Below are 16,979 nucleotides of genomic sequence, written 5' to 3'. Positions count from 1 at the left end.
AAAGAACCTGGCCCCTCGGTAGGGGCTAATGGCTCTGCCGCCAGCAGAGCAGAGGCCCCTTAATTTGAAATGAAAATGATTCTTCCATCCAAAGAGAGAGAGAGAGAGAGAGAGAGAGAGAGAGACTGGAGTTAAACTCTTACCATTGCAACTGCAGGACAGAAAAGTCCTTACACCTGCTTCTTCAAACATAGCACCTAGAAATGGTACTGATTACAGAGTACTTGTCAGTAGGAGGGGAAAGGCATGAAAGGGTAACTTTGTTTGGTAGTAGCTGCCTCGCTGTAGTCAAGGCACACACTTTCCACTTTGAATTATGTATTAACCGGGTGTTGCAGATTAAGCTGCTTTGAAGAGGAAGCCCTATTTAGTCAGCTGGGAGACATAACCTGCTATTCTTTGGAGGCCGGTTTAAATTCACCTTCATTAGCTTCAGGAGGTTTTGATTCTGTTCGGCCCAGGGGAGCTGATGGGAGGCAGCCTGGAGGGACGGCTTGGCTGCCATTCCCCATTCTGCTTTGCTTCGCTGGAAGCTGCGGGCTGCATGCCATCGAGGGGCACTGAAGCGTGAGGTCCGAGGGTGAGGGGGGCGGCTGTGGAGCCCGAATGCCCCTCCGCCCTGTCACTCACTAGGAGACCAGCAGAGCAGAGCTGTGCAGCACCTGGTTCCTGGCAGGGCTGGCCTGCAGCTTCAAGCACCAGCGACGACAAGGGAGATTGAACGGCAGACTCCTACTGGTGCAAGGTGTCTGAGCATTTCACAAGTTTGGATTTGAAAACTGGCGGAAAGATGAAATCTTTTTTTTGTGGAGCTGTCAGCTTCAGTTACCTGAAGCCCTCCAAAGCTTTGAGAATGGCCCTCTCAACCCTGCAAACGATAGGAATGTCTTTCTCTTGATGATTGCTCCACTTCTCCTGCCACTTGTGCCCAAGACAGTGACACTGCCTGCCCTTAGCGGTGCTTCCCGATGGCGGCACCAACCGTTCCCACTGCATGCAGCCCCCTTGCTCTGGTTCATGGGCTTGCTAACATGCCTCCTCCACCCATTCCCGCTCCCTACCTCCAAACCACAGCTCAGTCGTCCCCAGACAATACTGGTAGCCTATTCCTACCTTGCTCGGACTTCTTCAATAGTTCTCCATTACTACCAAATAAAGCCCAAAGTCCTTATTCAGTCATTCAAGGCTTCCAGAATCTGCCCTTAGCAACCTCCTCCTCAGCAGTTAGAATTTGCCTGGCATGTCTTAGAGCAGGTACTGTTGCAAGTTCTTCAGTGCAAATTTCTTTTTTTTAAATATATTTTAAAAATTCTCTAAATGCTTATTTATATATTTTTGAGAGAGAGGGAGAACACAATCGGTGGCGGGGAGCGGGGGGGCGGGCAGGGAGAGGGAGAGGGAGACACAGAATCCGAAGCAGGCTCTAGGCTCCGAACTGTCAGCACATAGCCTGACGTGGGGCTTGAACCCACGAACCGCAAGATCATGACATGAGCCGAAGTTGGATGCTTAACCGACTGAGCCACCGAGGCGCCCCAAGATTTTATTTTTTTTTAAATAATCTCTACACCCAATGTGGGGCTCGAACTCACAACACAAGATCAAGAGTTGCACACTCCACTGACTGAGCCAAGCCAGGTGCCCCTTCAGTGTAAATGGCTTGTTTCATCCAGGCCTTTCTTCACTGCCCTTCAAACACACCTCATCCATTCTTCTACCTGCTCTGTTCTTAAGCTACTCTTCCCATCTAGAATGTTCCTGACTTTCTGCACAGTCATCTCAAGTTCTCCATGAAACTCTGCTCAGCGTATTCCAGCTCCCTGAGATCTCTTTACTGAAATCCTCAAACTCTTCTAGTTGGATTCTCTTATCAACATCTAATTATATAAACTGTCTTGTATGATGACCATTTTTGAAGTGTATTTGTCTTCAAAATGGATAACTGTCTAGATGGCAGGGACCAGCCTGAGATTTTCTGGTGTCAAAGCATCGTTCTCTTCTCAGAGCTGGTCTTCAGTGTTTGTTAAGTGAATGTTGAAATACAGCACACATTTTCTACTACTGAGCCGAATGAAGAGGCTTATCCTTTGGAACCCGTGTAAAAGCCATTTCAACAACATCTGAATTCACGCATGTAAATGATTAGGTGTGGAATTAGTCCTATTCTTAAATCCCCAGTGGTAAGCAGAGATAAACTTGAGCTTTATTGTATCAGCCCCTTAAAGATCCCCCCTCTTGCCCTTGATGAGCTGAATGCAAATAGGGCACCACAAACTGGATCTTAATTACAGTCAAATCCTCTCTGGCATAGGCTGCCCACAAAGGTAGAGACCCTACTTGCTGCCTGGTGACACAGGGTCGCTGGCCCTGCAGATTAGAAAAAGAGAATTTGCTTCTTATGGGAAGCCATTCAGGGGGCCAAGCCAACTGGTATGGGCAGAATGTTTACTGTTCTCATGATGTTGCATCTGGACCTGCTGTTCATTTAGGAGTTTTTAATGGACTAGCCCACCAACTATAAAACTCCCTGGAGCCAACTGAGTGAGATAGGCAATAAGCCTGTGGGGCAAATTTGAAGCCTTAGAAATTAACTAGGCATGAGACCATCCTGGAACATCCCCAGGAAACTTGCTCCCAGAGAAGTCATGCTGCTGTTGCGTTGAGGGCAGACAGATCTTTCCAAACTGGCTGTTCCATTCCTTCAGCTTCTAAACAGGTCACTTACAAGCAGCCAGTTGGCTGTATATGACTCACAGACACATTTTGCCTGGCCTGTGGAGTGTTTTCTTCTTTTTTTTTTTCTTTCAACATTTGAATTAGTTGCTAACACTTAAAAATTAGGAGATTTCCCATAAAAATCTGGATTTCAGATTTCTCTTGAAAACAGAGCACCTGCGCCCTTCTCCTTACTGGGATATCTTTAAATGGGATATTCACTCCCCCCAGGCAGATACACTCATTTTTTTCCCCACCCAGCCCCTGTTTGTATTCCCTGATCTAAAATGTTGCAGGTTGCAAATTGGGGTGGGAGGTAGGATCAGATAGCTCTTTCAGTCTCTGGCAACTCCAGGCTCTGTGATGATGCCCCTGAATGTGGAGGAGATGGCCTGGGGCTCTGGGAGTCCATAATGCATTTGAGACAAGCCATTTTTTCATTAACACTGGTCTCTGAATTTCCGGTCACAAGTATCACATCCTGGAGGAACGAGACTGTAGAATCCACGGCATTTGCAAACAGATGCTGGTCTCTGGTGGAGGATAACTGGAGTTAACTTTCACTGAGCCTCTGCTTTCAGCCCATTCTTCAATTTTGTAACAACCCTGTTAAGTAGATACTCAATCCCATTTCTGGGAGGCAGACCCAGAAGGCTAGGGCCTTGCAGCTAGTGGCAGGACGGACTCCAAAGCCTTCCTCTTAACCAGAGGCTTCTCTCTCCACCTGCATATTAGCTCTTCTTAGGTCCTGTCTCAAGTTTCAAAACACATTCCCATTGTGGACTCAATACTAGTTTTTTTTTTTTTTAATGTTTATATTTGGGGGGCGGGCAGAGAGAGAGGGAGAGAGACAATCTGAAGCAGGCTCCGTGCTGTCAGCACAGAGCCCACTGCAGGGCTCAATCTAACGGATCATCAGATCACGATCTGAGCTGGAATCCAGTCCAGCAGTTACCCGACTGAGCTACCCAGGCGCCCCTTAATACTAGTTTTTAAAACACACAAAAAAGAATATTTAAATCATATAGCATATTTGTGATGATTTTCTCAAGCCAAAGTGTGCAATGATCTGATTTCTGTAATGCACGATGGGAGTGGGTAGAGTAGGTGTCTTTGCCAGGGGTCTTTGTTTGCTTGTGGGACCCAGCAATGAGTTCTGTGGCCTAGAGCCTAGGGTGGGCAGGAGCAGCTTGTAGACTGCAGCTCAGGTTCCTATAAATGTGTTGCAGGTTGGGAAGAAGCGATAGAAATTATCTCGGGTGTGTTTGGAGGACACGTAAATTCATTTTTTACTAGTCTTTAATTATAATTTCTCTTCAAGTTTTTCCGAGATTTGGAAATAGGGTTCTAATTTGGCTGGTTCTAAACTTCCTCTCCTAACAATTCCTCACCTCTCCCTGACCCCACTCCATCTCATCCAAGTCTAGCACCAGCTTTTAAGGAACCTGAAAAACACTGGCTATAAGGTCAGCTGGGAATTTTAGGAGGTTATGGATGTCGGAAATAAAAGTGTAAAAAAAAGGGGGAGGAGGAATTGGTTTTGGCTTTAAGACACCGGAACTTCCAAGGTTCCTGCAAAACCATTTGGAGGTTTTGCAAACCCTTAAAGTCATCAGCGCCCCACTGCGGAATTCAAAGCTAAGCTTGTCACAATTGTTAATACCTTCTTTGAACAGTCTTTTTATATTTGACAATTATTCTCTTCTGCGCCTCTGCCTCTTTTTTTTTTTTTTTTTTTTTTTTTTTTGCGGGCAGGAAGGTTCTACTGTCTTGGTTTTAGGGAGTACCCTATACAACGAACAACCTCTCCGCGTGCGGCAACCGCAGGAAGATTTCCATCGCCTCCGCGGGTTTGCAGAGTGAGTAGTAGATTTTGAGGCTTAGCGGGGCGCGGGGGAGGGGGGACGGAGAGTTAACAGTTTTGGAAGTCGCTAGGGGTTATATTGAAAGTTAACACTTCAGGTTCTAGGTTGAGCACAATGACCGCCTCCTCCTGGGCAGCTGGTCCGGAGGCGAGCGCGGAGGAGCTCCGCCTCTGGCTGCCTTGGGGGAACCCACCTTACCAGGGCGCAGAGACCGAATCTGGAGCCGCGTGCACGGGGGACCCCGCGTCCCGCCGAGCACCGGCCGCGTGTAGCCCTCTCCGACTGAGCTAAGAAGGGGGTGCTCCTCGCGGCCCTCTGGGGGAGCCCTCCCACTCTTTCCAACTTTCCCGGCCCTGGGGCCGGAGGAGGGCGCCTCTCCCGGCGGGTGCGCGCTCGGTACTTAAAGGCGGCTCCGTGGGGCCGGCGCTCGTCAGTCGGAGCGCGCAGCGGCGGCGGTGCACCGGGGAGCGAGGCGCGGCGGCGGCGAGGAGCAGGAGGAGGGGCATGGAGCCGCCGCGGGCCTGCTGAGTACCGGAGCGCGGGCAGCCGGCGGCACGGTGAGCGCGGGCCCGGCCAGCCGGCCACACCGGAGGGGCGGGCCGCGCCGCGCCGCTCGGGGGCTGCGCCGGGCTCCAGGGGTGCCGCTTGCCGGGCACGGCGGACCCCCACCGGCTTCCCCCGCCGTGCGGGCGCCGCGTCCGGCGCCGGCAGGCCGGCTGAGGGCTGCAGTATCTCCAGGCTCCCGGGCGGTGGTTTCTGCAGCCCCCTCCCCACTGACCCCTCCTCCCATTCTTCCTCCATCCTCTCTTCCTCCAGCCTCTCCTCCCTTCCTCCCTTGCGGCTCCTGTTTTGTGAATGGATTAGGGGGCGGACGACGGTGCGGGGCACGAGGCTGGTTGGAGTCTCTCCCTCCCCCACTCCACCCTGGGGGTTCGCACCTGTCCGGCACCGAAATGCCCAGCGCCTTGGTCCCTGCGGGTCAGCCGGGCCACGGCCGCGTGTATCCTTGGGCCCGGCCTCCCTTTTCCTAGCAGGCTCGGAAGGGTGGGGGGTGGGGGGGGTGGACGGCCGGCCAGGCGCAAGGGAAAGAGCCCCAGCCCCGCGCACAAGTTTCCATCCCGCCGAGTGTGGGCCTCGTAGCAGGGCACACCTGTCAGCTGGAGAGGCTGCACACTGGCAGCCCCGCAAAGTTTCGGGTGTAGATTGGCGGCGTGCGTCCTTGGCTGAGGATTTTCTCCTTCCGTCATCTGGTGTGGGGGGGGGGGAGAAGTGTTCTAGGGAGCTCCCCCCAACCTCGTGTCCTTGAAGCCGGGTGCGCATTATACTAGGGGGACCGAGCTCTAGCGGATCCCTTCTGAGCGAAATGGGGGTGGATGAGAGGCGATCTAGGCTACCCTTCTCCCGCTTGGGTTGGCACGGCCCCCTGTCTGGGCAGGGGCGCCCCTTCCAGAGACCGCACCAGCACCTGATTGCTCGTGGGGTCTTTGGCTGTGGAACCTTATTGGCTCTCGGTGGGGTAGGGGTGCCAGGGTAGTGCCTCCAATTCGTGTGCGGGGTTGGGGGTCCTGCCCGGGAAAGGAAGGGGCCGGCGACATCGGAGATGCTGCCTTTGTCTGCAGGCACACTTTGCCAAGGTAACTGGGGCCCAGAGGAGATGAGCGGGGCCCGGTCCGACTGATTTCTTGGGTTTTCCGTTCCTTCCCCGCTGAGTCGTGGGAAACCGGCACGTGGGTGTGGCCGGCGCCGCCTGTGCCAGAAGGCGAGGCTCAGGCGGGGGTGAGAAGCCTGGCGAGTGCTTTCCCGGCTGCATTAACCTGGTGGGCACCGCCTCCGGCATTGCACCGAGGCGGGGCGCCAGCACCCGGCAGGTTGCTGGGCTGGCCTCGGCGCCCCCTGCCCTTTCCTGCGGCGCAGGTGGGCGGCGGTGCCCAGAGGCGCCCCTTTGGCATGTAAAGTCTAGAGGGCGACGGGGACCCTTCTGGAGTAGGTGCAGCCCCGGGGTTCCCCTGGGCAGCAGGCGCATGGCGGCGGGGTGGGGGTGGGGGGCAGGGAAGACTGGGAGTCCTGCAGAGGAAGCAGGCTCCCAGGGATGGCGGGGCAGAGCGCCTGGAGCCCGCGCTTCCCGAGAAGGCGAGGCTGCCAACAGCACTTTCCTGACCGCAGCTGCTGGAATGCTGTTGGTGCCTGAATCTCAGACTGATTTAGGCAGTGACTGCGTGCTCCTTACCCGTCCTATGTGGCAGGTGGTAAGGGAACAGACACTGTTCCCCTGGCAAGAAGGCGCATTTGTGTTGGGAGTGGGGCTCAGGGGTTGGTCCCAATAAGATCCAGAGTTGGAGAAGGTTGGAAGTGAGACCCCGTTGTCTGTGGCGGGTGGGTGGTGTTGGAAATGGGATCCTCCAGATGAGGCTGGTGGCAAAGAGTAGATGGGGTGGAGGCCTGGGTATGAATGGAGTGGGGGAGCTGTCCTCATCAGACCCTCCCCACTTCCCCGGCCTCCCCACTTGGATAGTCCATCAGGGCTGGAAGTGCTTCTAATTTCAGGCAAATTGTTTACTTGAGACCTACGGAGCCAGAAATCATTAGAACCCCTTCTTAGGCGGGGGACACCAAGTCTCAGACAACTTGGGCAAGGTCAGGCAGCCAGGAGGCGGTTGAGCTGTGTCTCAAGCACAGGTCTTCCGGTGCTGAGTCCTAGGCTCTTTTCATTAAAACACAGCTGTTCCCAACAGGGCGCTACTGGGAGCCCTGACTTAGTGCAGACCAAACCCGTCAGCATCTCCAGGAGTGGCAGGGCCTGTGGCTGAGCACAGAGATTCCGTGCGGGCACTAGGACCGAGTGGATGGGGCTTCCCAGGCCGCCCCCCCTCCCCTCCCAGGCTGCTGCAGTGGTGGCTGCAGTTCCCTCCGACGCCCTGACTGCTGGGCTTCCAGGAGAGCTGTCCACACCCCAACTCTCATTTCCTTTTCGTCCTTGTCTGCTTTTCCCTGGTTGCTTTCCCTTTCTTTCCTGCCTCTCAAGTAAATGAGAAAAAGGTGAGAAAGCAGAGAACACAGGGGGAACTTTGTCTGATTTTGCTGTTTGAAGAAAGGGAAGCTGCCTCCTCCACCTCTTTATGTTTCCTGCTCTTTCTCCTCTTTGCCTCTCCTACTTTTTCATGGGCCTCATTGGTGCTTGTGCTTTGCTTCCCCTCCCACTGTGCAGCTCCCTAGTGGGTACAGGGCAGGTAGAAGCTCTTGGCCACTGGCTACCTCCCTGGCCATCCTCCTCTTTGCTCTCCCTGGGCCTCTCATGTGCTCAGAGCTGCCTCTGGCCTCAGGTTCCCCCCAACTGAAGCTTGCCTAGGAGAGCTTTGGGTCATGCACACCCCAGGACCGCCATCCACCAGGTGTGGATCACCTAGCTCTTTCTGGCTTTGGTTTGTCTAACAATAATAAATGCTACTCTAAATGCTTTACATATGTAATCCATTTAACTCCTAAAGATGCTACAAGGTAGAGCTGTAGTCCACACTTTACAGATGAGTTAACTAAGGGGCAGAACACAGTCACACAGACAGTGACAGAGCTGGGATTTGAACCCCACTAGTTTGACTACCGAGTTGTACAAACAGTCTTAGTCATGCGCAGTCAGTGGCAGTGGTTTTTATTACTGGATCATTTCCCCACTTCTGGGCCAGGCCCAGAGAAAACACCCCCACTCCCATGGACTAGAAATGCTGCCTTCTGCCTGACTCCACACCTCCCTCCTCCCACCAGATGCCGGTGCAGCTGACGACAGCCCTGCGTGTGGTGGGCACCAGCCTGTTTGCCCTGGCAGTGCTGGGTGGCATCCTGGCGGCTTACGTGACAGGCTACCAGTTCATTCACACAGAGAAGCACTACCTGTCCTTCGGCCTGTACGGTGCCATCCTGGGCCTGCACCTGCTCATCCAGAGCCTGTTTGCCTTCCTGGAGCACCGGCGCATGCGGCGGGCGGGCCGGCCGTTGAAACTCGCCTCCCCGTTGCGCCGCTCGGTGGCACTGTGCATCGCGGCATACCAGGAGGACCCCGACTATTTGCGCAAGTGCCTGCGCTCCGCCCAGCGCATCGCCTTCCCTGACCTCAAGGTGGTCATGGTGGTGGATGGCAATCGCCAGGAGGACGCCTACATGCTGGACATCTTCCACGAGGTGCTAGGCGGCACTGAGCAAGCTGGCTTCTTTGTGTGGCGCAGCAACTTCCATGAGGCAGGCGAAGGGGAGACCGAGGCCAGCCTGCAGGAGGGCATGGACCGTGTGCGGGATGTGGTGAGAACCAGCACCTTCTCCTGCATCATGCAGAAGTGGGGAGGCAAGCGAGAGGTCATGTACACGGCTTTCAAGGCTCTTGGTGATTCAGTGGACTACATCCAGGTAAGCGTGCCTTCCCAGAAGCATGCAGACATGGGGCTGTGTCCGGCCAGCTGGGCCTATACTGTCCAGGGAGGTTAGGTCCAGTTTAGGTCTCTTGTGTTGAGCACACCCCTCCTCTGCGCTTCAGAAGGGCAACAAGACAGCTGCTGCTCGGAACAGCAGTCCTGGGGTCAGAAAGACCTGGGATGGGATCCTGGTTCTTCTGTTACTTAGCTCTGTGACTTTGGGCGGGTCTCTGGACTGGCATCCCACTACTAAGAAGAGCAGATCGGCGTGCGGCATTTACTGCATACCACACACCATTGCAGGAGCTTCAGAGACCATCCTTTTAATCCTCCTAGTATTCCTAGAGGATAAGTACTACTATTATTTCCACTCATAGAAGGTGAACCTGAAGCACAGAGAGGGTAAGTAACTTGCCCAATCTCACACAGCACTAACATGCAAAGATAGGATTTGAACCTAGGCAGTCTGTCTCAAGTCTGCCCTTACCCGTTGTGCTATACTGCCTCGCCACTGGTAACATGGAGATGAGTCTCTCCATAAGAAGGTGTGGTGAAGAGTAAAACAAATCATGCTCCAAAGCACTCAAGTATTGTTTTAGTTATGGGCCAAAGGGTCCTTCTCTACCCCGTGTCAGATTTGCATTTGTGAGATGGAAAGACACGGCAGTGAGTCACCCCCCAGCTTAGTCCTTCAGCAGTCTCGGCAGGTTGGGATCCTGAACAGATTCAGTCTAGCTTCTGGTCAAAACTGTCATTGACATTAGCCTGAAAATTTTATTAGGCTGATTACATAGCTCCGATTCTCAAGTAACAAAATGTAGAAAGAACTGACTGAAACCACACACATGTTGGTACCAAGTAGAAACTGCACCCAGAACCCCAGATTTTTGGTCCAGCATCCACACCGTCCGTTTCTCTGTTGCATTCCTTCTCTGCACATGCCAGAATAAATAGCGCCTGTCGTGGTAGCCCACCTATGTACCAACCCAGTCTTGGTGACAGCACGTTGAGGACCCTGATATTGAAATGTTCTGTACTGTACCCACCTAAAACTAGCTTGCCACAGACATTTTGGCTTTGGCTTTTTTTGAAACTTGCATCCTCAAATGAGTTGGTACCTTGACTTCTTTCTGTCTTCCTAGGCCCAAGGACCTCCACGGCCTTGTAGGGAGGGCTGTTGAGGCATTTGATTCTGTAGTTCATCTAGAGTCAAGGGGCCTCTAAAGCTTTCCTGGAGACTCAGAGGACACAGGAAAAGCCCTTGAGACCTGGCACATGCTCAAACCACAGGGACATGGTCATCTGCTCCCTTGAAGCACAGAATTTCCCCAGACCTGCCACACATCTTCCTTTACTGACCATTACTTGTGTTTTCTGGTGGATCAGCGAATAGGCTCACACACCTGAGCCAGCCTTTCCCTTTATGGCTCTGGGCTCACTGCCTGGGGCAGCTTGGGCTTCAGTCACGTTTGGTGGATTCCAGCCTGTCTTCCAACAGCCCTTCTACTGGTGGGTCTTTCCCCGAGGGAGACGGCCCTGCCTCAGCCAGGGGGAAACCCAGGCAGGCAGGAGCTCTACTCTAACCCTGCTCTGCTCAAAAGACCTCCCTGGAGTGAAGGAAGCTGAGCAGCATGAAGAATGGGTTAGGGTCAGGGGAGGAAGTGGTCTTGAGATGGGCAGTCCTGGAAAACTTGGCCTGTAAAGTTCAGGAAGTGCTGGGAGTCCAGCACGAGGTTGGTGAGGAGGTAGGAGGGAGCAGGTGTGATGGCTCTGCCTGGATCCCCCTCCACCTTTAGCTGCTGGTCTGTAGCCAGCACGTCTTCCAGCAGGGTCGGGGCATGGGGTGGGAGGGCAGCCCCCTTCCCACAGGATTAGCAACTTTAGTAAAAGGATTTTAGGCTTTTGGAAAGCCGAGTGTAGGCTCATCTGTGGGTATTGCTCTTTGCTCTGTTGTTCTGCCAGTGGTTATCTGGGCTCTGTGTAATTTTCTAGAAAATAGACAAGGAGTCAGCCACCTGGGTGAGAGTTCATAGCTCAGATTCAACTACTAATGGAGCCACCTGTTAGAATCAGACCATGAGTTCTCCCCAGGGAATGTGGACAAGTGGGCAGGATTTGATCTAGGCCCTGGTTGGAGGCAGCAGCTGCCAGCCTCCACGCTCATCCAGAGTATATAAAGTCCAGGTGTCGTGTCAGGATGGCCAAGTGGTGTCAGGCGCCAGACTCCAGCTCCTGCTTCCCAGAGAAGAATGCAGGTGAGGGCAGCCCTTGAACATACCGTGCCCTGACCTCAGAGACTTGGCCAAAGGAGCACAGAAGGCCTCGCAGCCCTATTAGTGGGGGGCCTATGACTGGGTAGATGCATCCTGCTCTTGGGCTGTAGGTTGTCCAAAACTGGTACCAGAGGCTGAAACTGGGAAGACCTCGTTAAGAATCCTAGGAGAGCGCTTCGGGCAGTAGCCTCTGGCAAGAGCCATTTCTTGGCCTAATGTGGAGGGTCTGCCTGCCCTAGCCTAGCTACTGTACTGTCAACTGATTTCAATAATGTGTTCCTCCTTTTTTCCCAGGAACTCCAGGGAAATGTCTGGCGACCATTTTTGTGGAGCCTGTCTCTGTAGAAGCTAAAAACTTGCCCAGTGCTAAGCCCTTTTCCCTTTCCAGGCCTGGCACCAAGTCTCCCGGGTTTGTCTCTCAGCCCAGTGGCTGTCAAACCTGGTATCTAAAGTCTCCTTTTCCTTCTTTTTGTTATTCGCCGCACCTCTTGCATTTAGCATAGATCTCTTTGCTGGTAGCTGGAAGTGAATCCTAGGAGAGGCGGCTATGTCCCTGCAGCAGTGAGCAGCATGTGGTGTGCATAGGCCTGAGGTCAAAATGGGCTGATAATGCACTCCTCCCTCTACAGGTGTGCGACTCTGACACCGTGCTGGATCCAGCCTGCACCATCGAGATGCTTCGAGTCCTGGAGGAGGACCCCCAAGTAGGGGGAGTTGGAGGAGATGTACAAGTAAGAAGTAATCAGGGACTCCTGGGGGGTAGGGCCTAGACTCTTCTTCCTAATGCAGTGAATACGCCTGGAAAATGAGCATCTTGAATGTCTAGTATTTTGGAAGTGTGTGGGGGGGAGGGTTCTTCTTTGACAGTTTTCACTAGTATCAAAGAACTCACTTGCTACCCCATCCCTATCCTGCTCTTTTTCAACCTGAGGAAAAAGGAAATCACTAAAGGTATGTAGAGAGCCTATGCTGCTGGGAGGAGCTCAGTATCCTGAGGCTACTGATCACGGAGGGTGCTGCTTTTTTGGGGCACTGGCGCAGCGAGCACCTCCAAAGTTGGACCCTTCAGAAAACCCTTGTTCTTCAGGAAGTTGCCCTGAATGGTTAAGAACAGGGCAGTATGGTTAATAATAAGGGGCCACATCTTCCTCCAGAGGGTACTGCTGGTAACACACCAAGTCTTCCTGAGAAGCTTTCCCAGTGCTGAAGGGTCAGGATAGGGGGCTGGGGTGATGAGCTGCACCTTCAAGCCCTTCTCTCTGCCACCATCCAGGTTGTTTGCTGAGATGGAAGGTGGCTTTCACTGTTAGAGCAACTTCACTGGGCCAGTCAGTGCACACCACAGTGAGAGTGACTGGGTGTGGTTGGCTCCTCCGAGCCTCAGGTTTTCTAGCTTTGGCTGGGTTAGGACTGATGGCCAGGAGTTTGAGCGATGGGATTCAGAACTCAGGGTAAGGAGGCTTCATGGTTTCTGCTGTCTGTCTCCTGGGGCTCAAGTCCTCAGGTGAGGAGGCCCAGCATCTCCGGTTCCCTTGCAGATCCTCAACAAGTATGACTCGTGGATCTCCTTCCTGAGCAGTGTGCGGTACTGGATGGCCTTCAACGTGGAGCGGGCCTGCCAGTCCTACTTCGGCTGCGTGCAGTGTATTAGTGGGCCTTTAGGCATGTACCGCAACAGCCTCCTCCAGCAATTCCTGGAGGACTGGTACCATCAGAAGTTCCTGGGCAGCAAGTGCAGCTTCGGAGATGACCGCCACCTCACCAACCGAGTCCTGAGCCTCGGCTACCGGACTAAGTATACAGCACGTTCCAAGTGCCTCACAGAGACTCCCACCAAGTACCTCCGGTGGCTCAACCAGCAGACCCGCTGGAGCAAGTCTTACTTCCGAGAGTGGCTCTACAACTCTCTGTGGTTCCATAAGCACCACCTCTGGATGACCTACGAATCAGTGGTCACAGGTTTCTTCCCCTTCTTCCTCATTGCCACAGTCATACAGCTTTTCTACAGAGGCCGCATCTGGAATATTCTCCTCTTCCTGCTGACGGTGCAGCTGGTGGGCATTATCAAGGCTACCTATGCCTGCTTCCTTCGGGGCAATGCAGAAATGATCTTCATGTCCCTCTATTCCCTTCTGTATATGTCCAGCCTCCTGCCGGCCAAGATCTTTGCCATTGCTACCATCAACAAGTCTGGCTGGGGCACCTCTGGCCGAAAAACCATCGTGGTGAACTTCATTGGCCTCATCCCTGTGTCCATCTGGGTGGCAGTCCTTCTAGGGGGACTGGCCTACACAGCGTATTGCCAGGATCTGTTCAGTGAGACAGAGCTAGCCTTCCTGGTCTCTGGGGCCATCCTGTATGGCTGCTACTGGGTAGCCCTCCTCATGTTGTATCTGGCCATCATCGCCCGGCGATGTGGGAAGAAGCCAGAACAGTACAGCTTAGCTTATGCTGAGGTGTGACATGGCCCCCAAGCAGAGTGGGAAAAGTGCAATGGGTGAGGGAGGGAAGGGGAATGGAAGAGAAAAGATGGGGTGGGAGGGAGGAGGGAGTGCTGTTTTAGTTCGTCAATGGTCCAAAGGACAAATCTGAAGTGCAAAGAATGGTGACTGTACTATGGCCTGGGGCAGTTCTGCTTAGAGGCAACACCTTTCCAGCTCAGGGGGCGACTTGTTTTCATGCCGCCTGTCTGTTGGCCTCTGCGTGTGTCATGGCCTCTGGGAAAGATTCCACTTCCTGCCCCGGGATCCAAATGCAACCCAGAAGTGTGCTAAGACAATTAGTTCCAATCAGTGGCAACTTCTGATAGGTAAGTGAGCAATGACAGCCTGCGGGAAGGGGTTCTCTTAGCCCATCTGAACACAACCAGAGGTGGTGGGAGAATTTGAGAGATCTGGGCTGGCTAGTATGTGTTCCCCACCCTCACCCCCAAATCTAGCTATCAATGCAATAAGATTGTGCCTGATACAAGGCCCAGAAGCCTGATCTTTGGGCATCAGAAAACAGGGTCCAGGAATGGTGCTTTATTACATGACATACTCCATTCCACATCTCAACATCCCAAGGATGAGCCAAACTAGCAGAGAGTTAGCACTGAACTCCTTTTAAGTGTGTATGTATATATACATAGATGTTAAAAATGAAAGTTTGCCAGGAGGAACAAAGATTGGTGGTTGTGCTAAAGGCCATGGCCTATATGGGGGCCTTAGGCTGAATGGAGCTCACCTGAAAACTGCCCAACACCTAGATGAGCTTGTCTGTGATCTCTGCTGGGGAGAGGAAAGGTTTTGGTCATCTACCAGGAAGATTAAACCCCAACGTGCTCAGAAAAGAAGTGAGGGCTTGGGTACCTGATCCTGCACACTCCTGAATTCCTCTCTCAAACTCAGCTCTGAGTCTAAGACAGCCTCCACTTGGCTTTCTTCAAGGTGATGCACCAAGTCACCTCGTCCACCTTCCTTCTCATTTGGTAAGTTTTTCAAGTTAGCAACTGAGGCAGAGTCTGGACTCTCATAGCCCCTCTGCAATAAGCAACCCTGTCCTCAGCAGGTGGGGGGAAAAATGATTAGGAGCCTCTGACCAAATTAGCCACAATCTTGCAAGTGCTTATACAGATTCCTTAGCAGCTGGCTAAGCGTGCATGACTTTCAGACTACAGATATTGACAATCATGTCCAGTGAAAACCTTTTCAGCGTTCCCTAAGTGAAGCCTCCAATCCAAGCTGGTCATCTTTGAAACTGTCCATTCTCTTCAGTGGCTTCTCAAGGAGATTCTTACAGCGAAGTTGTGGATAGTCATTATTGCATTTGCTTCTTTCCAGAAACCAAACTCGGAGATGGAACTGGTTCCTAAATCCTAAGGTTCTTGTTTTCTCTCTCACGCCCCTTGAAGCTTTTATTTCTCTGCCCTTTTGGGGGGGGTGGTGCAGGGGGAGCAAGGGAAAGCATTTTCTAGACATTTGCAATCCACAGACAATTCTCAGCTCTTGAGTTTGAAACTGGGAATCTTGACTAAGCCTTTGACTTAGGGGTTGCTTGCTTGCAGGTGTACTTGTGCTCTCCGAATGTCCATTCTTAGCAGGGCCTGCTAGCCCCTCAGAACCAGCACTGAAGTTGACAGGAGTTGAAGGGGCAAGACTCTAGTGTGCCCAGGTGCTTCCTACACAGGAACAAAGTGTGCTCTGAGCCACAGATTGGCAAACCCTGGTGTTTTCCTTCATCTCCCATGAACGCAAGGGTTTTCCAGGTGCAACCAACATCGCTACATCACACAGACCTCGAGCTTCTGAGAAGATTGCTGGCCGGTGTTGGGTCCAACCCATGAAGGCTGGGAAGAGGCAGCAGGCATTTGCTAAAGGCGGTTGTTCCAGGCTCTTGCGTGTTTTTGCTGGCCAAGTAAACTATTTTGAGCACTACAATGGAGGAAATCCGGTCAGCCAGCCAACTGCAGAGCTCACACTTAACTAAGGGCTTGTTTTTCTTCAGCTTTTACTTGAAGGTTAATGTCGGATGGATTTCCAGATGGAGAACTGGTTGTCCTACCATCAGCTCTGCCTTGCACTGTGGTTTTCAACTTTGCTCAGAACAAGGGTAGGCAGGTACAAGTAGTGGGCTCACAACGTTTGACCTCGACTGGTTTTTCTAAGTTATTTTGTACATTTTTCAGCAGCGAAACCAAACTGGGTCTTCAGCTTTATCCCCGTTTCTTGCAAGGGAAGAGCCTTTATATACAACTGGACACATTTTGGTTTTTCCTCATTGAGAATTTTAAGCCTTTTGTATTCTTTCTACAATAATTTGTAAACATATTTATTTTTACTTTTTTGTTGTTGTTTTTGTTTTTTACTTTTCAGGTCAAAATTTTATACTGCACTTGTCAAAATAAAGATTCTCACATAATGCTGGTTATCTCTGGACTACTTCCTCCTTAAACTGGTTTATTCCATTTCCAAAGAGGTACTTGAGATAGAAATGGTTTTGTCAAGGTAGTTGCAGTGGAACTCAAAACAGGTAAGTGTTCACAGCTGCCTCTGGACCTGGGGAATACAGCAGGCCCACCTTACTGTTAACTGCACACCTACAACGGCCCAACTTTTGTTGAAGGTGGGCAAGGTCTCTGGTGAAATCACTGGCAGACAAGGGAGTCCTGGCTAAGGTAAAGGTCACTGTTTCCTCCTTGAGTGACAGCATTTTATCTGGCAGATAATACAGGACTGTGGCCAGTCTATAACAATGAAAAGCACTGGGTAAAATTCCTTTCCTGTGGAAACAGGTAACTCAATGGAGTGACATTGGCAGCCCTCTCATCCCATTTATTAAAGAAACAGTAAGAAAAGATACAATGCAGGAAAAACACCAACCATCCTTTCACCTCAGGCTGAACGAAGCACAGTGATTTCTCCCCTTCATCCCCCCCACCCCCTACCCCAGTTCCCATATTCCCATTGACGTCAGTTTAAATTTTGAGGTTCTTTGATCGGGAGTACTAGTGGAGAGGGAATTAGGTGAGCGGTGGAGCCTTGATTCTGGCCTCCTCTGAGTCCCAGGAGAAGGAAGCTGCAGGCCCAGTTAATCAAGCAAAATTGTATTTGGTGGGTCTTTGAAGTGGTTGCCCACCTCCCTGTTCTGTGTTCAAGCCCTCAGGGAAAGGTATGGCAGTAGAGGATGACCAGGTCCAAGCTGCCCAGGGCAGAGCTGCTGAAGCATGATCCGTTCACCATTGCAAC

General features: G+C 52.2%; 1 protein-coding gene across 2 annotated transcripts; it reads left to right on the top strand.

Moving 5' to 3' along the window:
- The first annotated feature begins 4,444 nt into the window (after window positions 1–4,444).
- HAS3 (hyaluronan synthase 3) lies at window positions 4,445–16,152 on the top strand. 2 transcript variants are annotated; one of them, XM_053211205.1, is made up of 4 exons: window positions 4,445–4,574; window positions 8,340–8,975; window positions 11,883–11,984; window positions 12,792–16,152. In XM_053211205.1, the coding sequence occupies exons 2-4, from the start codon at window positions 8,340–8,342 to the stop codon at window positions 13,713–13,715; spliced, it is 1,662 nt and encodes a 553-aa protein (XP_053067180.1). In that variant the 5' UTR covers window positions 4,445–4,574; the 3' UTR covers window positions 13,716–16,152. The 2 variants fall into 2 exon arrangements, with proteins under 2 accessions (XP_053067180.1, XP_026931882.1); XM_027076081.2 differs by lacking the exon at window positions 4,445–4,574 and adding an exon at window positions 4,619–5,137.
- Window positions 16,153–16,979: the final 827 nt, after the last annotated feature.

The sequence above is a fragment of the Acinonyx jubatus genome, chromosome E2, assembly GCF_027475565.1.
Source record: "Acinonyx jubatus isolate Ajub_Pintada_27869175 chromosome E2, VMU_Ajub_asm_v1.0, whole genome shotgun sequence".
NCBI lineage: Eukaryota > Metazoa > Chordata > Mammalia > Carnivora > Felidae > Acinonyx > Acinonyx jubatus.
This window is presented reverse-complemented; position numbering and strand designations above follow the sequence as displayed.